This window comes from Mobula hypostoma, chromosome 18 (genome assembly GCF_963921235.1).
Source record: "Mobula hypostoma chromosome 18, sMobHyp1.1, whole genome shotgun sequence".
Classification (NCBI taxonomy): Eukaryota; Metazoa; Chordata; class Chondrichthyes; order Myliobatiformes; family Myliobatidae; genus Mobula; species Mobula hypostoma.
The window spans coordinates 62,298,341-62,323,147 of record NC_086114.1 but is presented as its reverse complement, the minus strand read 5'-3'; the positions used below and the strand labels follow the sequence as shown (position 1 = coordinate 62,323,147).

At 45.9% G+C, this 24,807-nt stretch overlaps 1 protein-coding gene across 5 annotated transcripts in view; it reads right to left on the bottom strand.

Annotated features, from left to right (window-relative positions):
- The window catches only part of tln2b (talin 2b), a 323,891-nt gene that overhangs the window by 138,043 nt on the left and 161,041 nt on the right, over positions 1–24,807 (bottom strand). For all 5 annotated transcript variants that reach the window (XM_063070979.1, XM_063070978.1, XM_063070977.1 and 2 more), the window contains 5 exons: positions 21,454–21,662; positions 16,550–16,648; positions 15,862–16,029; positions 13,405–13,699; positions 11,913–12,079 (listed from right to left, as the gene is read on the bottom strand). In XM_063070979.1, coding sequence (XP_062927049.1) covers positions 11,913–12,079; positions 13,405–13,699; positions 15,862–16,029; positions 16,550–16,648; positions 21,454–21,662 — 938 coding nt within the window. The remainder of the gene's footprint in view (positions 1–11,912; positions 12,080–13,404; positions 13,700–15,861; positions 16,030–16,549; positions 16,649–21,453; positions 21,663–24,807) is intronic.

The following is a 24,807-nucleotide window of genomic DNA, read 5'->3' as shown; positions in this document are numbered from 1 at the left end:
ATTCAGCTCCTCATCCTTGCTGTCTGGATGGACCTGAACCTCCATCACAAGTTGGAATTGGAATACTATTGCCGGAAGTATCAAGGTACAGTGAAAAGCTTTTCTTGCATTTTGGTTATACGAATTAAATCATGACATATTGCGCTGAGGCAGAAGAGAAAACAATTAACAATTGCAGAGTAAAGTGTAACAGCCTCAGAGAAAGGCAGTGCAGGTAAACAATAAAGTGCAAGATCATAACCAGATAGATTGTGAGGTCAGGAGTCCATCTTGTCATTCTTGGAAACAATTTAATAAAAGCCGGATAGAAACTCTCCGAGCCTGGTCGTACATGCTTTCACGTTTTTATATCTTCTGCCCAATGGAAGAGGGGTGAAGAGAGAATGTCCAAGGTTGAAGGCGTCTTTGACTATGATAGCTGCTTTACTGTGTAGATGGAGTCCACAGAGGGCAGGGCTGGTTGCTGTGATATGCTGAGCTCTGTCCACAACTCCCTGTAGCACCTTCACTCTGTCTGTAACAGGGAGGATATCCCGGTGGCCAACCATTTTAATTTCACTCCCCATTTCCCTTTCCAACACGTTAGTCCATCGCCTCCCCTACTGACATGATGAGGCCACTCTCAGGATAAAAGAGCAACACCTCATATTCCATCTGAGTAGAAACATAGAAAACCTACAGCACAATACAGGCTCCTCGGCTCACAAAGCATGTCCTTACCTGAGAAATTACCTAGGGTTACCCACAGCCCTCTATTTTTTTTTGAGCTCCATATACCTGTCCAGGAGTCTCTTAAAAGACCCTACCGTATCCACAGCCTACAGAAGCCTCTGGTGCCCCTCCACCTTCCATTTCTCCCTTGTTCCACTCTCTTCCCCCATCACATTTACTTATTTATTTATTATTTATTTTCTGGGATGCCATGTAAAACAGGCCCTTCTGGCCCTTCAAGCAGCACCACACAGCAACCCCTGATTTAATCCTCGCCTAATCACAGGACAATTTACAATGACCACACAGCAACCCCTGATTTAATCCTCGCCTAATCACAGGACAATTTACAATGACCACACAGCAACCCCTGATTTAACCCTCGCCTAATCACAGGACAATTTACAATGACCACCCAGCAACCCCTGATTTAACCCTCGCCTAATCACAGGACAATTTACAATGACCACCCAGCAACCCCTGATTTAACCCTCGCCTAATCACAGGACAATTTACAATGACCACCCAGCAACCTCCGATTTAACCCGAGCCTAATCACAGGACAATTTACAATGACCACCCAGCAACCCCTGATTTAATCCGAGCCTAATCACAGGACAATTTACAATGACCACCCAGCAACCCCTGATTTAACCCTCGCCTAATCACAGGACAATTTACAATGACCACCCAGCAACCCCTGATTTAATCCGAGCCTAATCACAGGACAATTTACAATGACCACACAGCAACCCCTGATTTAACCCTCGCCTAATCACAGGACAATTTACAATGACCACCCAGCAACCCCTGATTTAACCCGAGCCTAATCACAGGACAATTTACAATGACCACCCAGCAACCCCTGATTTAACCCTCGCCTAATCACAGGACAATTTACAATGACCACACAGCAACCCCTGATTTAATCCGAGCCTAATCACAGGACAATTTACAATGACCACCCAGCAACCCCTGATTTAACCCTCGCCTAATCACAGGACAATTTACAATGACCACCCAGCAACCCCTGATTTAATCCGAGCCTAATCACAGGACAATTTACAATGACCACCCAGCAACCCCTGATTTAACCCTCGCCTAATCACAGGACAATTTACAATGACCACCCAGCAACCTCTGATTTAACTCGAGCCTAATCACAGGACAATTTACAATGACCACCCAGCAACCCCTGATTTAATCCTGGCCTAATCACGGGACAATTTACAATGACCAACTGACCTACTAACCTGTATGTCTTAGTCCTGTGAGAGGAGCCCAGAGCACCCAGAGGAAACCCACACACAGACTCTTACAGATGATGTTGCAATTGAACTCTGACACCCCAGGTTGTATAAGCGTTGTGCTAACTGATATGCTACCACAGCACCCTTATCCTACAGCCCTTTACCTTTTCCATCAATCATCTCTCAGCTTCTTACTTCATCCTCCCTCCTCCACCCACCCACCTACCTTCCCCTCACCTGGTTTTACTATCACCTGCCAGTTCGTACTTCTCCCCTCCCTCCACCTTCTTCCCCCTTCCTTTCCAGTCTTGGTGAAGGGTCCAAGCCCGAAACATCAACTTGATTCCTCTCCATAAATGCCGCCTGACCTGCTGACTCCTCCAGCATTTTGTGTGGGTTCCTTTGCAGTGTCTTGCAGTTCAACAGCTACATTTAATCTCAGAGAAATGTATACAATATGCATCCTGATATTCTTTTTCTTTGCAAAGATCCACAAAAACAGAGGAGTGCCCCAAAGAATGAATGACAATTAAACGTTAGAACCCCCAAAGCCCCTCCCCCAGCTCCCCACTCCCACGTGCAAGCAGCAGCAAGGCACTAACAGACAGAGTAGTTGCCATACCAAGCCATGAAACATCTGGACTGGTTGTTATCTCCAGTGTGTGCCCCTCATTGCAAGAATGCAGACAGTGAACAGCGTTTCTGTGGTGATCAGAATAATCAATTTGACCAATGAAATTCATTCAGCTTTAAAGAGTTCAAAGTTAATTGCTTTAATTATTTAAATAAATTCAGAAACGATGAACATTGTGGATTGACTGCAGTGTCCTCAGCATGACCGCCTTCACCTCCAATAAACTTCCTTGAATGTTAAAGTCAGAAGCCAGGATGCTTGCAGCTGGCTACAGAACATTTGGCACCGGTGATGATTCCCCTGTTAATGAGACAGTCCACAACCAAAGGAAGCAAGACCTGGATAAGATCTGTGCCTGAGCTGGTAGGTGCCAAGTAAGATTTGCGTCACACAAGTGCCAGGCAATGACAAAATCCACCACTGGAAAATAGGGATCTCATTTAGCGCAATGAGGAAAGGTTAATTACTAATCTTCTTGTCAAGTGACCATTCTCTGACGGAAATTGGCAGTGAGTTTGACAAAATCCACTACCAGAAAATAGGAAAACAACAAGAATTCTGCAGATGCTGGAAATTCAAGCAACAAACATTAAAGTTGCTGGTGAACGCAGCAGGCCAGGCAGCATCTATAGGAAGAGGTACAGTCGACGTTTCAGGCCGAGACCCTTCGTCAAGTGACCATTCTCTGACGGAAATTGGCAGTGAGTTTGACAAAATCCACTACCAGAAAATAGGGATCTCATATAGTGCAATGAGAAAGGGTTAATTACTATTCTTACTATCAGGTGACCATTCTCTGACAGAAATTGGCAGTGTGATTCAATGCAAAACCTGAGTCTCAAGTTTAACCCCAGGGAATGATGAAGGTCTGAGGGAAGAGTAGGCTGTGGTCGATTGGGAGAGCACATTGAAAGGTTTGACAGTGAACAGGCATTGGTTAACATTTAAAGGTGCAAGAAAAATTCCTTTAAAGCACAAACAGTAGTATTTACTCCCAGTCTCCTGGTTTTTCTGTATAACATTATCCGTAGTCACTAATTTGTGCACAAGGTAATACCCAGCCTGTTGGTCGCTCTGTATGTGGTCAGGCTGTAAGCACAAAAACCTAACAGGGAAAGTGACAAGAAAAAGGAAAGCGTGTTAAGTCCAAGGAATGAGGTAATGGGGCTGCCAGAAGTCTGTGACCAGTGGCCTCCTGCACTGATGAGCACTGGGAACTTCAATGTTTGCCATTTACATTAACAAAACAGAGAGGGCTGTTAGAAATCTGAAAAGTGGGCTCACAGATGATTAGAGAAATGATGTTCTGGATACTAAGAAGGTTGTCCAGTGTTATGATGGTAAAAGTGATTGGAAGGACAGCAGGGACCTGGGAGTGTGCATCTCATTGAAAGCAGCTATGGAAGTACTGAGCGAGTGTTGAACGAGGCACTTAGCATGCCATCATTCATCAGTCAGGGCATCAAATATAGGAGAGGGGATATTATGTACCAGTTATACAAACCATTGATGAGGCCGTAACTTGGAGTATTATGAGAAACACATACAAAATGCTGGAGGAACTCAGCAAGTCAGACAACATTTAAGGAGGGGAATAAACCGTCCACATTTTGGGCCAAGGACCCTAAGTGGTTGGCATGAACCAGCTGGGCTGAAGGGCCTCCTTTTGTGCATCAATAGTGTTGAATGTCGTGTTACTCTATGATTGTATGGACATAGTAGGGACATGGTAGGGCCCTAGGGAGCATTAATGAACAGAGAGAACTTGGGGTATGCCCACAAATCCATTAATGTGGCAGCACAGTGGATAAGCTGCTCTCACTGGTCACAGCACAGAATATAAGAATGGAGACATCAACTTTACAACGCCACATCTACACATAGATTTAAGGTGAGAGGCTGAGGGGAAATCTGGTTGGCCACAGAGAGCAGCTGGAGCTTTGAAAGCTCTATCTGGAGGACTGGAGGAGCCAGAGATTCTCATTACCACTAAGAAACATCAAGTACCAAGTCAGAGAAGGCAATAGATTTAATAGGATTAGTGCAGGGACAGGGAAGTACTAGTTATTCCTGTGCTGTACAATCTGTGATTCATTCTGCTAAATATATTAGGACCAATCCGGGAACACTAAACTGGGCATTCAAGGGGCTCAGTGATCATCGGCCGTGGCAATACATTCCACCAGAGTCTGCAGCACCCCTCACTCTGCCTGGCAATACAATCAAGCCAAGGACCAGTCTTGGTTCAATAAAGACCAGCAAGTCGTCACTGTGCTTCACCAGTGCCTGTTTAAGATTGGTCTGGTGAAGCTTCTGGCAGCAAAAACAACTAATTAATCAGACTTTTTCTCGAAAATGTTCACTGCAATTAATAGCCGGTGACTTCCCAACCGGAGCTGAGCTTTTAACCTGGCGTTTTTGCGGTGCAGACTGAAATCTCAATGGTGACGGACCTTTGTGGCGTGAATCGATCCCCATCCTACCTGAAAATAACTGCCTTCCAGGAAATCTTAAATTACCACCAGGACCGCTGATACATTTTCCCACAAAGTTCTGCTCCATTTAAAACAGTCCAAGACATCCGTTGCCAAAATAAATAACACTTTAACCTTGGCTACAGACCAAAGGAAAGCATTAGAGTTTCTGTAGAAACTCAAGAACTCCAACCTTAAAATCTTTACACGCTGACTGCACTAACTGTGCTATTTGATTTGGTTGCAATTAGCTACATTAGGTCCATAACACACCGTGGATTTCCCTGTATGCAGACTTGTCCCCATGTTAGGAATGACTAAGACCAGAGAGGCACAGACTTGTAGTGGGGAGTAGGAGGTTTAAAGGCGATTTGAGGAAAATTGTTTTCATCCAGAGGGTGAGTGAAGCCTGAGACAGAAGGCCATGAATGCAGAGGCTCTCACAAGATTCATGCAGCAACTGGACAAGCATCTGCCTTGCTTAGGTATGGTAGGTAGGGACCAAGTGCTGGTAGATGGGATTAGTACAGAGATGATGCGATGGTCAGCAATCATGTGGTGGACTCCAGGACTTGTATGTTGTACAACTTTAAAATACCATTATTCTTTCTACTTCTCTTCCAATATTTATATCTGTTCACTTGTAATGCTACTGTGACACTGTAATTTCCTTTGGGATCAATAAGGTGTCTATCTATCTATTACAGGTGAGGAAATCCACAGGCAGATTAGAGCTTTTAAAATAAACACACTCAAGTACAAAAAGTGTAAGGAGAAGCTGCTGTATGTGGAGAGAGATGGTGAAAAGATGAGTAAATGCCTGGCTGAGGGAGAGGGCAGACTCCAATAGGGTTAAAATGGCCATTGCTAACTGGAACTGTCCTACAAATTTCCAAAAACCCATCAAGAACTTTTGATCCTTCACTGATCCTCACAAAGGTGGTGGTGAGCTGCCTTAGACCATATAATCAAAAGCAGAGTAACAAACCAGGCCATTCAGCCCACTGAGTCTGCCCCGACATTCAGTCATGGCTGATTCATTTTTACCTTCTTTCTCTCTGGAACCTTTTGGTGACCTTACTAACCTAAAATCCTATGAACCTCAACTTTAAAAATACTCAAGTACTTAACCTCCACAGGCATCTGTGGCAATGAATTCCACAGATTCAGAAACAGGTTTAATATCACTGGCGTATGTTGTGAAATCGCAACCCTCTGGCTAAACAAATTCTTTCTCATCTCTGTCTACATGGATTTCTTCACCCTGTGTCCTTGGATCCCAGACTTCTATTATTGGAAACATTCTCCCCATGTCTACTCTATCTAGGCCTTTCAATATTTGGTATGTATTATGAGATTCTCCTCCCTTCCACCCCCCCCCCCCATTATTCTAACGTACAGGCCTAAAGCCATCAAATGCTCCTCATATGTTAACCCTTTCATTGCCGGGATAATTCTCAAACTTCCTCCTGACCCTCTCCCAATCCGTTCTTAAATATGGGGCTCAAAACTGCTGTCAGTACTTCAACTGTGGTCTGACCGATGCATTACATCTTTGCTTTTATATTCTAGTCCTCTTGAAATAAAAGCTAACATTGTATGTGTGTACCTTCTTTAGTACTGACACAATCTGCAAGTTTACATTTAGGGAATCCTGCACTAGGACACCCTCGTTGCTTTGCACCTCCGATTTCTGAATATGCTCCTCTGTTAGAAAGTAGCCTATACCTTCCAGCAAAGGTGTTCAGAAACAGGGTGTCGGAGGGTTCCGACCCAGTGATGAAGGACCAGTGATACTTTGACACAAGTATATAAAATGATGAAAAATATAAATAGGGTAGACAGTAAGAATCTTTTCTCCCCAGGGTCACCATTATCATCATTATGTACCGTGTCTAAGATGTGGGCGATCATGGTCTTAACCATGATTGTTCTTGGCAAACTTTCCTACAGAAGTGGTTTGCCATTGCCTTCTTCTGGGCAGTGTCTTGACAAGATGGGTGACCCCAGCCGTGATCAATATTCTTCAGAGATTGTCTGCCTGTCATCAGTGGTCACATAACCAGGACTTGTGATATGCACCAGCTGCTCATACAACCATCCACCACCGGCTTCATGGGACCCTGATCGGTGGAGGGGCTAGGCAGATGCTACAGCTTGCCCAACGGTACCTGCAGGGTAGTAGTGGAAACGAGCGCCTTATACCTCTTTTGGTAGAGATGCACCTCCACCTCACCACTCACTTCCCAGGGTAAAAATGTCAAATGCTGGAAGAGAACTTTAAGGTGAGAGGTCAAGTTTAAGGGAGGTGATAGGCTAAGTTGCTTTTACACTGAGAGTGGTGGGTGCCTATAGGGGGTTACCAGGGGCAGTTGCTTAAGTAGAAATGCTAGTGGCATTTAACAGGACTATGAAGGGATTGGAGGGACAAGGACTGTGCATGGGCAGAAAAGGTCTAATTTAGCATTATGGTTAGCAGAGACACAGTGGGTCTAAGGGCCGATAACTGTGCTATACTGTTTTGTGTTGTATATTTTGACATCTGGATGATGTGCCACTGGTAGGTGACCTATGTGCGGATGTTCTCCCACAAATCTGCTGCTCCTGTCCTTGTTGAAGTTTGCAGGTTTGGGAGGTTTAGTCAAAGTCAGACAGGTGAGTCAGAAATATATGTTGGAGATGGTGATCAGTGCAGGCACTGTACTTTCTTGTACTCCTGATGATTTCATGAGAGTGTTGGAGCAATACTCATCCAGCCAAGTGCAGAATATCTCACGTTCTGGTTTGTGCCTTGTAAGTGGTGGAAAAGCTTTGGGGAGTTCGAAGGCGAGTCACTCAAATATATAGCTCCTGATCTGCTCTTGTAGCCATGATGTTTATGTGCTGGTCCAATTGAATTTCTGATCCACGGTGAGCCCTAAGATACTATTGATGGAGAACACATCAATATGGTAGGTGACAGAATCTCTCTTGTTGGAGATGGCTTTTGCCTAGCACACCTGTAGCACTGCTGGATGTGGCCTTTGCCTAGCACACCTGTAGCACTGCTGGATGTGGCCTTTGCCTAGCACACCTGTAGCAACAGTTATTTGCCACTTAGCAGCCCACGACTGAAAGATACACAAGTCCTACGCTAAGCAGGTATGGGCTGCCTCATCTTCAAAAGGCAGTGCCTCAAATAGGTGGAATCCATCATCAAGGACCTTCACCATCTGGGACATGCATTCTTCTTATTACAACCATCAGGGAGGAGGTAAAGAAGACTATACTCAACAACTTAGCAACGGCTTCTTCCCCTCTATCATCAGATTTCTTACCATCCATGAATCCATGAACACTCCCTCACTATTTTTCTTTTGCACTATTTATTACTGTAACCTATAAATAAAGGCATCCGTTAGTCTTGCGAGACCATGGATCTGCGCCTGGAAACTCTTCACTCTCCAGGACGCAGGCCTGGGCAGGGTTGTATGGAAGACCAGCAGTTGCCCATGCTACAAGTCTCCCCTCTCCACAACCCCAATGTTGTCCAAGGGAAGGGCATTAGGACTCATACAGCTTGGCACCAGTGTCGTCGCAGAACAATGTGTGATTAAGTGCCTGCTCAAGGACACAACACGTTGCCTCGGCTGGGGCTCGAACTCATGACCTTCAGGTTGCTAGTCCAATGCCTTAACCACTTGGCCACGTGCCCACTGCAACCTATAACAGTACCGTCTTCGAGTGCAAGGCTGTTGCTGTTACATTACTGAACCAGCTGATCTATCTTGCTCCTGTACGCCTCCACGTCACCATCTGAAATTCTGCCAACAACATCAGCAAATTTAGAGATGGTGTTTGAGCTGTGCCTAGCCCCACAGTTTTAGGTGTAGAGAGGACAGAACAGTGGGCTAAGCACATATCCTTCAGGTGCGTCAGTGTTGATGGTCAGCCAGGAAGAGATGTAATTTCTGACCTGCACAGACTGGCCTCCCAGTGAGGAAGTCAAGAAGCCAGTTGCAGAGGGAGGTACAGGGGTCCAGGTTTTGGAGTGTGTTGATTAGAACTGAGGGCATGATTAAATTGGACACTGATCTGCAGTCAATAAACAGCAGTTTGACTATTACTATTGTTCAGGTGGTCTAAGGCCAAGTGCAGAGCCAGAAGATTGCATCTGCTGTAGACCCATTGTGGTGATAGGTAAATTGCGGAAGGTCCGGGTCCTTGCTGAGGCAGGAGTTGATTTTAGCCCATCCGCTCTAAGCTCTTCATCACCGAAGATGTGAGGGCCACTGGCTGAAGCTATTGAGACAGCCAGTATGATCGCCGCCAACTGGAACATCCGACTGCAGGAGTGAGAGGTTGAAAATGTCCTTGAACACTCTCGCCAGCTGGTTGGCACGGGTATTCAAAGCCCTACTAGGTATGCCATCAGGCCTGACACCTTGCGAGGGTTCACCCTCTCGAAAGACGTTTGACGTTGGCCTCCACGACAGAGACCACAGTGTCCTCCGGATGCTGCAGGGATTCACACAGATGTAGATATATTCTCCCTTTCAATGTATGCATAACAGGCGTTGAGCTCATCTGAGAGTGAAGCACCACTGCCATTCATGATGTCAGGAAGCGATAGACTGCAAACCCTGCCAGAGCTGACGTGCATCCAATTCCGTCTCTAACCTCAATCAGAATTGCTTTTTTGCCCTTCCACAGGTTGTACCTGGACTTCTTGTATAGATCTGGATCACTGGTCTTGAATTGCAACGATTGAGTCATCAGCAGATTACGAATCTCCTCGTTCATCGACAGTTTTTGATTTAGGTATGTCCAGGTATGTTTACAAAGGCACAAAATCCTGTTAATAGTCTCTTGATCCCAGCAAGGCTACTGGGAGTATTAAAGTTGACAGTCTTATCCCATTTTAATCAATCCTTCCTACAACAGGCCCACTAATGACCTCTTCCTGTTGGATTAGTTCCTACATCACTCTGACAAAACATTTTCTCAGTGAATCTTTAAACCAGCTGTTCACTCAGCATCCGGACAGAGACTGTCCAAAGGTTAATCAGCTGACAGATCACGAGTCAGTTCTATCCACCCACATTAAATACAACAGCTTCAACAAAGCTGTAATGAGGTAGTTCCCTACTCTGAATTACACTGTGGCTGGGATCATTACAATATTAGCAATCAAACCTAAACACAACTTAGGAACTGGTCAGTGTAAAGCAGGTCTCCAGCATCACTGCAGACAGACTGAGAGGATGACAGCGCTGCCTTCCACTGTGACGATGTTTACCAAGCTGCTGCACATCGAAATGACCCACAGCCCCAGCGCTGCTTCATCCGGTCCGCAGCTGGCCTCTCAGTCATCCCATTTATTATTTAATCAACTGCATCAAGCACTGCTACATTCTATACCAAATGAGCAATGACAGCTCTTCAACAGCATTAATTGCAGTAAACATCTTTCAAAGTTTGACAGAGAGGAGCTAGAAACCATTTGCTCTCTGTTGTACAGACCAATTCGACCAGGTACCTGCTTGATCAATTTTGGATGCTGGCACTGCCAAGCAGCAGCACCCAATTGCCAAGGACCAGTCACACGTGGCCCAGGGTACTTATGAGACAGCAGGCTCCCTCCCTGAAAGTCAGCCGATGAATGAGACCAACCCGCCCGTAAATTCATCTATTGCAACACACACAAAATGCTGGAGGAACTCAGCAGGTCAGGCAGCATCTATGGAAATGAGTAAACGGTCGACGTTTTTGGCTGAGACCCACTGCTGAAGAAGGGTCTCAGCCCAAAAAGTCATCCGTTTATTCACTTCCATAGATGTTGCCTGACCTGCCAAGTTCCACCAGCTTTTGGAGTGTGTTGCTTTGAATTTCCATCTCTGCAGAATTTCGTGTTTAAAATTAATTTGTTGCTTTCTGATACCAGCCTATACATTAAAACATCCACCAAACGTGTAAGAGTTTGTCTTGGAAGGCGAACTCATGACCCAGTTACTAATCCAGGACAACTCTGCCCAACAAACCATGGAACCAGTTACTTGGTGACCTGACATGCTCTTGCGTTTAATTTCAAGGGCTGTCTTGACTGCATTAAGGGGTGCACATCACTATCAGCAAGAACAAACGAATCTTAATCACTTCTTTACACCAGAGAACAGTCTCCCAGAAAGGTGTTACATCCAGCACTGACTGCAGTCAGCATTGGGCCAAACTACAGAGGAATATCACAAGAAATGATGCTCAGACATTCATGGCCACATCAGGACAGGAAAAGATTCACATCACTGGGCAGGATGACATTAGAGAGATACAGCACAGAAACTGGCCCTTCATCCCACTAATCCATACTGACCATCCACCTCTCTTTGACAATAATCTGACATTCTTTCCCTGAAACAGCAGGGCTGACAACCAAAGGCGTATACCTGCACTGCAGTCTGAAAACTGTTGGTCACTGGCCGGCTGCTGGCGCAATGACATCAGCACCAGACTCTGAAGCGGAGGTTCCCGGGTTCGAACCCAGTCGGGGCCGCTCCCGAGTATGCTTTCCATCTGTGCTGCGTTGAGTGTCGAGATCGGAACTCGACCTCGTAAAATAAAGGGAAAATACTGCGAAATGTCTGCGTGGGGAGTGGCGGGCCACACAGTCTCTCTCTCTCGCTCCGCGCCTTGTAAAGGCATGAAAAAGATATCGTCCACACAAGCACTGACACATGCACATGCCAAAAAGAAAAGAAAGAAAACCGTTGGTCACACTACAGAAAGGCCAGGTGCAGGCAGCTGAACCGGAAGTCGCAGCAGCCTCGTGGCTGATTCCCTGCCAACAAGAAGAGAGGAGTGTATTACCTTTGCTGCTTCCACCATTCGCGCTGTAGAATCAGCCAGAAGCTTGGCAGCGGCCAGCAGCTTCTTTGAGTTATCCACATCACTCTCAGCCTCTGCGTCAGATCTCATCGCATTCACCAGGTCGGATGTTGCCTGGGCCAGAACCCGGGCCTGACGAACCATCTCTCCTATGGACAGCAAATGGCAATTCACTGTTATTTAACATTGTCCGGCCAAATATTGCCCCAAGCTCACCTCAGACAGTCCTGACTGTCCACAGCTTAACCAGCTACAAGCAGCTTGTTTAAAGCCACACCATTCTTTCCCAACAACATCGGGTTCATTTGTCTTTTCTCCTTCTCAACTTCACTCTGCAAGTGAGTGTCACCTTCCCATCAGACTCACTCATGGCCAATCAAAGGGATGCGAATAGATCAATGACCACAGGGTGTCTGGACATGCTCTCCCTGGGTCAGGGGCATGGACCTAGTGAGGGAAATTGGGAAGAGCTAGTTCTTCTACCAGCACTGACTCAGTAGAATAAATGGCCCCCTTCTGCCCATCTCTACGAAAGCAGGCCCAGGAAGGGACTTCAAATTCCTGCTTAGTCATCCTGTACTGTTTGAATCATTCCCCAGTAACTTCCTGCAAACAGTTCATCATCCACACACAAACCACTTTGTGAAGACTCCTCACAGGAGTTCTAAGTAAAGGACACAACAGATTTCTGTACGTTGCCTGCACAAGACTGATGGTCAGAGTCTCCCGTTTCCAAAACCCTGTAGACTTTTATCAAGCAGGTAAATTTTGTACTGTTTAATCTTGCTTCATTGAACAAAAACAAACAGTTCCAAATAAAGACCATCTGACTGCTTATCTGAAAATACCCCAGTATTCAGTGACCATTGCACTCACATCCTTCATCCTGGTCCTCAGTTTTCCCTCCTGTTAACCCAAAGTTAGTCAGTCTGGGAGAGGGCTGGGAATGGAAGTGCTACTCTCCAGTCTTGGCGGGTTGGAAGATGACCAGTGAGGACCACAAGCAACGAGGCGGTGCCTCCAGTGGATCTCAGGGAGACTTGGGCAAAGGCTTACAAGGAGCAGGCCAGCCTCTGCAAACACCCAACGGGTCAGGCAATATCCAGGAAATGAGACAACGAGTTCATGTTCAAGTCTCAGTCCTCATGAAAAGTCATTGAACCATTTCACTCCCACAGATGCTGACTGACCTGCTGGGTCTTTCCAATGAAGTCTTTCACTGATGTGTTAAAGGATGTTTTTTTGAAGTCAATAACTGTCAGGTAATCTACAGTTACGTTGAGCTTTGAGAAACTACCATGGACTATACATCTGTGATCCAGGACATTCTCCAAACATCAAATGTATCCCAACCTGAACATGACTCCCACTCCCCAGCACAACTGGCCATAAACGCCAGGGATAAGACTTCCCCAAGTCCTTGTGCTGATGTCCATTGAACAGCATGCACTCCGCCCTCTGTTGCTCCACTTACCTGCATCACCCATGGAGCTGAAGATGCTCTCGGTAACTGTCATGATGGTGTCAGTGGCCTGGTCGTAGCGTCCAATGGGCTCGCCCCTGCTGGCGTACTGGCGCACGTGCTGGAGGAGATCGTTGAGGGCCTGGCTGACCACACTTGCAGCGGCACTGACTTGCTTCAGCAGCTCCCCGTCGTCAGTTGCCGCTTGGCAAGCCCTGACACAGCCCTCGACAGAGCGATCCACCAGCTTCCCAGCCTCCACCAGCTGCTCCTGACACACGGGGGAGCTGATCGTTGGGCTGACCACCTACATCAGGTCAAAGCTAACGTCAAACCCGTCTCAAACATGAACACTCACAATAGCAGACATCCCACCCTGCAAAAACTCATTTCAGGGAGGTAGCACCCCCGCCCCCCGGGTCGACCTCCAAGGGTGTATGCAATACTTTGTTTACTGATTTTGTCTAATCTGTAAACCAAGTTGGGTATATGCAGAAAATGTGACATTAAAATACATACTTATATTATCATGGAGTTGTTTTTTTTATTCTATTACAACTTTAAGCAAGTCTACAGGGAGTTTGGCCTCATCACATAGGACATCAATAGAGCAGCTCCTTAGCAGCCAGCCAGCTAGTTTAAATAACGTTAGATATACTAATGAACGAATAACACCTGTTAAACTCACCTCAACATTCAACCCATCATGGGCAACAGAAAAGTCACTGTTGCAAACAGTGCAGTGAGCAACACTGTCATTATTTTTGAGGTCGACTGTAAAGCCTGCCCACAGAGAAAACTGATAGGTCTACTTAGCACAAAGAGAGACCAATCAGGATGCTCCCTCTCCCTCTCAAAAAAAATCGATTTCCAAGATATTGTATATAACTTCCGGGCGTCAGAGAGCTGCTATCAATAAGCAGGAGACTCCTGGAACTTCCGGGAGAGGTGGGATGTCTGCAATAGGCGTCATCTGAATTCAATGGCTACATAGGTGGGAGAGAGTTCATTTGGTCTACCAGCTGGCTCTTCGAACAGGATTAGTCCCACTGCTCTGCTTTTGCCTCCTGCTGCCTCCCTCAGCAAACTAACATTGGTTCAACTGTGTGCCATGAGTCCTGGGGGGTACAATACGGTGACGTTGTCTCACGGTCTCACTCAGTTACAGAGGCATAGCAACGTTCTCCCAACCCAGACTCAGAGGAGCTCCCTTTTCTCCACTGCTGGCTACCTGCCCAGCTCCCGCATGCTCCCAGCACCAGGACAGTCTGATGAGCAAGGGTGTCTGTGGATGGGTAGAACCTGTATCATTGACCCCAGGAGGTGGCCTGCATTTTACTCCAACAGCCTGCTGAGAGACCAACTCTACATCCATTCAGGCTAGGTTGGATTTGGTCAGGTCTAAACTCTACAATAAGCAACACACACAAAATGCTATAGAAATTTCAGCAGATCAGGCAGCATCTATGTAGGAAAATGTGGCCCCAATTATCGACTGTTTATTTCCTTCCATTGATGCTGCCTGACTTGCTGAATTCCTCCAGCATTGAGTGTGTCTGCGTGCCTGTTGGTGTGTGGATGTGGGTGTCTGCGTGCCTGTCGGTGTGTGGATGTGGGTGTCTGCGTGCCTGTTGGTGTGGGTGTCTGCGTGCCTGTTGGTGTGTGGATGTGGGTGTCTGCGTGCCTGTGCCTGTTGGTTGCTCAAAATTTCCAGCATCGCCCTGGGTCCAGCATATAAATGCCATCAGGATGAAAGCACAGCAGCGCCTCTACTTTCTTAGAAGTTTGCGAGAGTTCAGCATTTCATCTAAATCTTTGACAAACTTCTATAGAAGTGACTGGTTGCATCACGGCCTGGTATAGAAACACCAATGCCCTTGAACGGAAAAGCCTACAAATAGTAGCAAGACATGGCCTAGTCCCCACCACTGAGCATATTTACATGGAGCGCTGTCCGCAGGAAAGCAGCATCCATCATCTGGGACCCCCACCATCCAGAGCCTCAGGACCCCCACCACCAGGTTCGGGAACAGTTATTACCCCTCAACCTTCACGCTCCTGAGCAGAAAGGATAACTTCACCCACACCAAAACTGAACTGTTCCCACAACCTACGGACTCACTTTCAAGGACTCTTCATCTCATGATCTTGATATTTATTACTTATTTATTTAATATTATTTTTTTCTTTCTTTTTCTAATGACACAGTTGTTGTCTTTTGCACACTGGTGTTTGTCCGCCCTGTTGGGTGCGGTCTTTCATTGATTCTACTGTGTTTCTTGTGTTTACTGTGAATACCCACAAGAAAGTGAATCTCAGGGTTGTGTATGAAGACATTCACGTACTTTGATAATAAATTTACTTTGGACTACAAATTGCAAGTGACGTCACTGTGTCATGTATCTTCGTCTGAAAGCAGTTTAATTCTGGTGCCCTCTGCCTCTGAGACCAGTTTATCCCGTCACTTACCTTGGCACAGGCGACAAGTTGTGAGGTGGACAGGGCGCACTGCGTGGCAGCAGCGATCACCCGGTTCTGCAGGATTGTGTCCTCAGCCACCTGGGCAACGTTCTTCGCCTTCAGCACCAACATAGCAGCTGCATTTGCCACAGCCTTGGCCAGGTTCATCAGAACATCCTGCCAAAGAAAAACCACGGGACCCCTCACAATATAGCAGTGACTTAAGCCCTCCAAAGTGAAGGGGCAAGTGGAGCTACACTTCAGCTGTGGCACACACAACAGAAAAGAAAATAAAAATGTAGTACAGTTAATACTGTAGTGTCATGATGCGTAATGGAACAGTAAGGTTGAAAACAGACACTTTGCTTGGTAGAAATCCTAACCGGTTTCTAGGTAATAATGTTCAGTATTAACAAGTAATTACTGATAGATAAAGTAAGGCAACTTAGTTGCAGAGTAATAACAGTGGGTATCAATGCTGGTGGAAAGTTTCATGCAGTATTCACAATGTCCCCACTCCCCCGTTATGGCACTGCACTAACATTCGGGATTTTCAGCATTCATTGCACCAACAATTTTTAAACAACAGTAGAAAGAGTTTAAGAGACCATCATGGCTTCTGAGACAGATGTTGAATGCAGAAAGTCACATCAGCTACTAGCTGAATATGAACTTGTACCACCCCATCTCTCCCTACCTGAAACCGTTCATCCGTTTCACCCTCTCCAATGTGTCGGAGGAGGTCACCGCTGGCCTGCCCGATACTCCCGGCTGCTGTCAGCACAGTCTGGCGGGGCTGAGGGAAAAAAAATACAGAGCTGGTCAGCAAAGGTCTCCTGTCCTACTCTGTAAACAAGAGGGTGCTGGTGTACATTACTGAGCAAGAAAGGATCTGCTTGCAAGAATGCACAGAGAGTCTCCATGGTCTGGTCGAAATGGAGCAGGGAGTTATCAATTCTACTGTCTCACAGTACAGGAGTTAAGTTAATGACTACCGCCATTAACATGCACTGCCACTAAGTGCTTCAAGAGGCTAGTTGTGGCACACACCAACACAAGCCTCCCAGGCAACCTCAAAGTTTTAAGAGAAAAATTTCTTCCCCTCTTAAAGTTACTTAAAGCAATTTTTGTCTTGGGTTGTACTGCTACTGCAAAACAACAAATTTCACTGGATATGTCAGCGATAATGAAACTTACTCCTATGCTGACTTACAGCCAACACAGGTGCAGGTGAAGGCCATCTCTGTAGCCCGACACTAATATCTGGAGCACGTGGGTAATAAAGACACATATAATCAGACTACTATTTAGAAACATAGAAAATCTACAGCACAACAATGCCGTGCTGAACATGTACTTACTTTTGAAATTACCTGGGGTTACCCATAGCCCTCTATTTTTCTGAGCTCCATGAGTCTCTTAAAAGACCCTATTGTATCCACCTCCACCACCGTCACCAGCAGCCCATTCCACGCACTCACCACTCTCTGCGTAAAAAACTTACCCCGACATCTCCTCTGTACCTACTTCCAAGCACCTTAAAACTGTGCACTCTCGTGTTTCAGACCTGGGGAAAAGGTTTTGACTATCCACACGATCAATGGATATTTACTGACTACAGCTCCGCCTTCTGTCCTACATTTCCAAGCAAACTCATCACCAAACTCCTAGATGTGCGTCTCACCACCTCCCTTTGCAACAGGATCCTTGACTTCCTGACCAAGAAACTACAATCAATAGGGAGCAACACTTCAGCCACGATTATCCTCAGCACCAGTGTCCCACAAAACGGCAATCTCAGACCCCTACTTTTCTCCTTATACACTCTCGACTGGATGGTCAGATTCTGCTCCAGCTCCATCTACAGGCTTGCAGATACCACCATAGTGCACAAAATCCCAAACAGCAATGAGTCCGAGTGCAGGAAGGAGACGGAGAGCTTAGTGATGTGGTGTCACGACAGAAACCTTTCCCTCAATGTGAGCAAAACAAAAGAGCTGGTTCCTGAGTTCAAGGAGGGGTAGTTTCGTGCAGGACACATGCTTCTGCGTACATCCAGATGCTGAGTTCAACAGAGTTGAGAGTTTCAATTCCTAGGAGTGAGCATCACGAAAAGCCTATCCAATGGAACCATATAGATGCCACGGCCTAGAAAGCACTCAAGTGCCTCTACTTCCTTAGGAGGCTAAAAAAATTCAGCATGGCTCAGTTGACCCTCACCAATCTTTATCGATGCGCCACAGAATGCATCCTAAAGAGAGGTTTCATGGCTTAGTGCGGCAACTGCTCTGTATGAGTGTGTGGAACACAGCTCACTCAGTACATCACAGAGACCAGCCTCCCCTCCACGGACACCGTCCGCACTTCTCGCTGGTTCGGTAAAACAGCCAGCATAACCAAAGGCCCCACCCAACCTGAACATTCCTTCTTCTCTCCCTTATCATCAGGCACAAGATACAAAAGCCTGGTAGCACGCTCCACCAGTTTCAAGGACGGCTTGAGTCATTGTTATATGACTCGTAAATTGCTCCCTTATATTACCAAATAGATTTCGACCTCACCCTGTACTCCATCATGACCAAGGACCTTATTGTCTGTCTGCACTGCACTTTAAGACCATGAGATATAGGAACAGAACTAGGCCATTCCTCCCATCTAGTCTGCTCCCTCATTTCATCATGACTGATCCATTTTCCCTCTCAGTCCCAATCTCCTACTTACCCCCTTCCTCTGTAACAGTAACACTGTATTCTGCATTCATTATTGCTTCTCCCTTGTCCTACTTGGAGATACAAATGTGATGAAATATTTTATATTTATATAAAATATATAATTGAATGGTGTGCAAAACTAAGGATTTTGCTGTGCCTCGGTACATGTGACAATAATAAGCCCATTTACCAGTTTTAACCCATAGGATGGAGGCAGAGTAAACGACTGAAGTGTTAACTACTACAGAGTCACACAGACACACAGCACAGAAACAGGCACTTTGGCCCATCCAGTATGTGCTGAGACATTTAAACTACCTGGTCTATTGACCTGCACCCCGACTCCAGCTCAGCATTCAATACCATCACCCCCTCAAAATCCATAATCTCCAGGACCTTGGTCTCAATACCTCCTTGTGCAACTGGATTCTGGATTTCCTTACTTGTAGACCCCAGTCAGTTTGGATTGGCAACAACATCTCTGCCATGATCTCCATCGGCACAGGTGCACCACATGCTGTGTGCTTAGTCTGCTGCTCTACTCGCTTTACACTGTGTGGCTAAGCACAGCTCCAACACCATATGCAAGTTTGCTGATGATACCGTAGTCGTGGGCTGAATCAGTGGTGGATATGAATCAGCATACCGGAGACAGAATGAAAATTTGGCTGAGTGGTGTCAGAACAACAACCTCTCGTTCAATGTCAATAAAATCAAGAAACTGACTATAGACCAGGAGAGGGAAAGCAGAGGTCCATGAGCCAGTACACATCGGAGGATCAGAGGTGGAGAGGGTTAAAAACTTTAGATTCCTGGGTGTTACTATTTCAGCGGTCCTGTCCTGGATCTATCTTGTAAGGGCAATTGGGAGGAAGGCGCAGCAGCGCCTCTACTCCTTCGGCATCTGCGGAGGTTCAGCATGGCATCTAACACTTCGACAAACTTTTATAGATGTGTAGTGGAGAGTATATTGACTGGCTACATCACAGCCCAGTATGGCAACACCAATGCCTTCGAATGGAAAATCCTACAATAGGTAGTGGATTTGGCCCAGATAAAGCCCTCCCCATCACTGAGCACGTAAACATGGAGCGTCGTCGCAGGAAAGCAGCACCCACCATCAGGGACCCCCACCACCCAGGACACCTTCCCTTCTCGCTGCTGCCATCGACAAAGTGGTACAGGAGCTTTTGCACCCACACTATCAGGTTCAGGAACAGTTATTACCCCTCAACCATCAGGATCTTGAAACAAAGGGGACAACTTGACTCAACTCACTTGCCCCATCACTGAAATGTTCTCACAATCAATGGACTCTTCATCTCTTACTCTCAGTATTTACTGCTTATTTATTTATTATTATTATTTATTATTGTTATTTCTTTCTTTTTGCATTTGCTCAATTTGTTGTATTTTGCACGTTGGTTGAACACCCAGATTGGTTGGCGTGCTCGTTCATTGATTCTATTATGGTTACGATACCATTGTGGATTTACTGAATATGCCTGTAAGGAAATGAATCTCAGGGTTGTATGTGGTGACATATATGTACCTTGATAATAAATGTACTTTGAACTTTGAAGACATTTCTGTCGATGTTGCCAGGACGAGAGGGCCTGGGTTACAGGGAGAAGTTGGCCAGGTTAGATCGCTATTCGATGGAACATCAGAGAATCAGGGGGTAATCATAAAGAAGTGTTTAAAATGATGACAGGCACAGGTAAGGTGGATGGTGACTATCTTTTCCCAAGTATAGGAGAGTGCAAACCTAGGGTGATAGATTTAGGGTGAGAGGGGAAAGTTTAAAAGAGACCTGAGGGGCAAATTTTTCACACTAACAGTTGTGATTAAGTGGAATGAGCTGCCAGAGGAAGAGGTTGAGACAGGTATAGTGGTATCATTTAAGAAGCACCCGGAGGGGCAGGGCCTTAGACGGACGTGGGATGAGTGCTGGAAATTGAGACTAGCTGTGTGGGCAGCAGGTCGGCATGGACTGGACGGGCCTGGATCCTTGCCGCATTGTCCTAGACTTCAAAATCACAAAAATGAAGCACGTCTTCGCATTTCATTTAATTCTCTGACCGCAACACATTTAAACCAATCTATCAGTAATTTTATTAGGCAGTTGAACAGCGAGGGACACAGAGTGTTAAGGAGAATGCAGCATTAGAAGTGTTGGAGAGTTATGACAGTGGGATATTAGAGGACGTGGGAGTGAGAAGAGACTGGGCGTACTCTGGGATATTACAGTGTGTGGGTGGCTCACCAACTGTGCAAACTCTGCCAAGTTGGGTGATCTGTTTAACCTCTGACAACAGGTGGATAGTTCACACACCAAAGGTATAGCCAATTTTACATATTTTACCTTGGTATTTATGTTTAAATTTGCTTTGAGCATGTTAATAATTGTAAAATACATTTGGCTGTTCATTCGAAAAAGTGCAGTATCAGCATATAACTTCCTGTACATTGGCACATACTGTTGTTCAGCTTTTATTTTTCAGTCAATCTTTGGCATGTTTCCCCTTCTTCCTCACAAGATTCTGATACTCAGCTGCTGCCATAGCAGCTATTGAGTCCTTCTTGTTTTCATGTCCCAAGACCACTGCCTTTCCCCGCAGTGCCAGACCTTGTACTGCCTTATCTCTGCTTTCCTCGATTCAAGAACTTCCTTCCCCTGTACTTGATGAAAACAGAAAGAACACTGTGGGCTGGTCAATGAACTGAGTGTTTGAAGGATATGCTGCAACTGCTTAGCTCTCTGGACAATGCACATTCCCATGCCCACACCCAACCAGAACTGCCCCCAAACACAAACCCCGGCTCATCACCACACTAACTTTGGGACTGCCCTTGTTACATTCACTCTTGGACCATTTGCGCAGCTCACCTCTCCTGATGAAGGCTCGACTGCCTTGAGCAGATCAGACACGGCACCAGCCAATGTTCTCGCTGCTCGTAGAAGATCCTGACCACTTCCAACATCATCATCCATCAAGGCAGCCAACATCTTCACTCCCTTGGACATTTCAGTGAGATTGGAGGAAATGGTTGTGATGGCACAGCCGACAGCAGTGTAATCTGTGTCTGCAGGATCTCCTAAAGGGACATCAGAATGATACGACCATGTTAATGGGGCTATACTACAGTCTGAGGGATTTAGAGGGACAAAGTTGCAGAAACATCGCAGACAAGAAAAATAAAGTTGTTATAGTAGGTGATTTTAACTTTCCACACATTGACTGTAAAAGGACTAGATGGGATAGAGTTTCTCAAACATGTTCAGGAAAATTTCCTTAATCAGTACATAGAAGTACCAAAGAGAGAGTGTGCAATACTTGATCTGCTATTGAGGAATGAGACAGGGTAGGTGATAGAAGTTTGTGCAGGGGAACACTTTGCATCTAGTGATCATAATGCAATTAGTTTCAAAGTAAATATACAAAAAGATCTGCTATTAGGCGTGAGCCAGGGCAGGTCAGATAAGTGTGTGTAGGGGAACATCTAATGACCACAATGTCATTAGTTTCAAAGAAATTATGCATATAGATAAGTCTGGTTTGCAGGCTGAGATCCTAAATTGGACAAAGGCCAATTTTGATGGTATCAGAAAGAATCTGGCAAGTGTGGATTGGGGCAGGCTATTTTCTGGCAAAGATGTACTTGGTAAGTGGGAGGCCTTCAAAAAGGGAAGCTTTGACAGTACAAAGCTTGTATGTACCTGTCAGAATAAAAGCTAAAGATGACACGTGTTCTTAAGAGATGTTGAGACCCTGGTTAAGAAGAAAATGAGGTACATTGCAGGTATTGTCAGGTAGAAACAAATGAGGTGTTTATGGAGTATACGAAATGCAAGACAATACTTAAGAAAGAAATCAGGAAGGCTAAAAGAAGGCAATGGTAATCTATGCGTGGAGCCAAAACAGATTAAGCCATGCTGACTAACCTTAATCAGACCATGTCTATCCAAATACTTAACTTATCGGGTCCGTTAGAATATCTTCCAATAACTTTTGCACTATTGATTTCAGGCTCATGGGCCTGTAATTTCCTGGGTAGGTTTTACACAGTTGAACGGTAAGGCACTGAGTGCAGTAGAACAAAGGGATTTGGGAATATACAGGTCCATAATTCATTGAAAGTGGTTTCACAGGCAGATAGGGTTGTTAAGAAAGTTTTTGGCACAGTGGCTTTCATAAGTCAAAGTACTGAGTACAGGAGATGGGATGTTATGTTGAAGTTGTAAGAGGGGAGAGATTTAAAAAAGACCTGATAGGTATCTTCTTTACCGCGGGTAGTGAGTACTAGGATTGCGCTGCCACAGCAAGTGGTCGAGGCTGATGCAATTACAACATACAAGAGGCATTTGGATAGATACATGGAGGGGAGGGGCTTGGAGGGTTACTGGCTGAATGCAGAGGATGCTGTGTTGGCATGGACCAGTTGGTGCAAAGGGCCTACCTAGTCCATGCTGTATTATCTATGATCATATCAAACCTGAACAGACAAATGTTTGTTTTGGAACCCAGGCCCTGGTTCTGAACTGTCGAGCCAGAGGAAACTTCATACCTACATATATATAGGGATCCGTTAGTCTCGTGAGACCACAGATTTGCGCCTTGGAAGGTTGTATGGAAGACCGACAGTTGCCCATGCTGCAAGTCTCCCCTCTCAACACCACCGATGTTGTCCAAGGGAAGGGCATTAGGACCCATACAGCTTGGCACCAGTGTCGTCGCAGAGCAATGCGTGGTTAAGTGCCTTGCTCAAGGATACAACATGCTGCCTCAGCCAAGGCTCGAACTAGCGACCTTCAGATCACTAGACGAACGCCTTAACCACTTGGCCACACGTCTTCATACCTACACCAACCCTGCCAAGCCCTAAAAGAACTTTACATGTTGTGCCAGGATCTCCTCTCATTCACATAAACTTCAGAGTAGATGCCCAGACTAGTTACTGTCTTCCCAGAAGACAAGCCTTCTATCTGAAGAATCAACAGGCCAAACTTTTTTCAACTATAGGTGGGAAGTCTGACATCTATAAAATTCCAGGTAGGTCTTGCAAGAAGCCAATAAAGTTGCAGTAAAGCAGCCTTCCTCAGTTTTTACACGTCTTCTTCAAATGTCAGCTCATGCCTCATTCGCCTACCTGATTCTTGTATATTCATAGCCGATTTTTCCCCACACACACCCAACTTCCTCTGAACACCTACCCTTTTCAATTGCTGAACATTTAAGAAGTCCTCCACTTTTCTGTTGTCTCTTGCTGGGTGGATGGCCCCATTTTTCCACGCTGTGTTCCATCTACTACATTCCCATCCATTCACTGATTCTGTCCATATCCCCCACCCCCCACAAGCCTCTCTGGTTACTCCTCACAATCCATCCGGGACAGGAACAATCTGTGTACGGAGTCAGAAAGCATGCACTGTTTCCGTGGCTGTGGACTCGTTTTCTGGGACTCTGCGGTTCACATTCCGTTTATTATTTCTTTTCCTTTTTCACTGTTTGCACGATCTTTTCTTTTTCTTACACATTGGACAAGGTTCAGGACACAGGTCACTGGGTGACCGTCAGGAGGAGGAAAGGGGATAGGGCAGTCAGTGCCATTCCCCTCAACAATAGGTACTCCACTCTGGATGCTGTTTGGTTAATTCTGTTGGGGTGGTTGATCGAGCAGAGCAAACCCACAGTGATCAGGTATCTGGCACCAAGTCCGTGGCTCAGAAGTGAAGGTGGGGGGTGGGGAGAAGAGGCGAGCTGTAATGACAGGGGATTCATTGGTTAGGGGAACAGAAAGGGGGTTCTGTGGATGAGGATGAGATTCGTGGATGGTGCTGTGATCAGGTACACCTCCAATCAAGTCCAGGGTATCCTTAAGTGGGAGGATGAGCAGCCAGAGGTCATGGTTCATCTTGGCACCAATGACATGGTTGGGGGGGGATTTCAGGGAGTTAGGTGCTAAGTTAAAGGACCAGACCACCAGGGTTGTGATCGCAGGGCTGCTACCAATGCCACATGCTGGTGAGGCCAGTTTAACGTGGCTAAGGAGATGGTGCAGGAAGGAGGGCTTCAGATTTTTGCAACAATGGGTTCTCTTCCAGGGAAAGTGGGAACTGCATAAAAGGGGCAGTTTGCACCTGGACTGAAATATCCTTGCAGAAAGTGTTGCATGGAAGGTGGGGGCAGGGGATGTGGTGGGGGTTTAGTGGAGTGGTTGTGCGAAATGAAATTGTTAAACC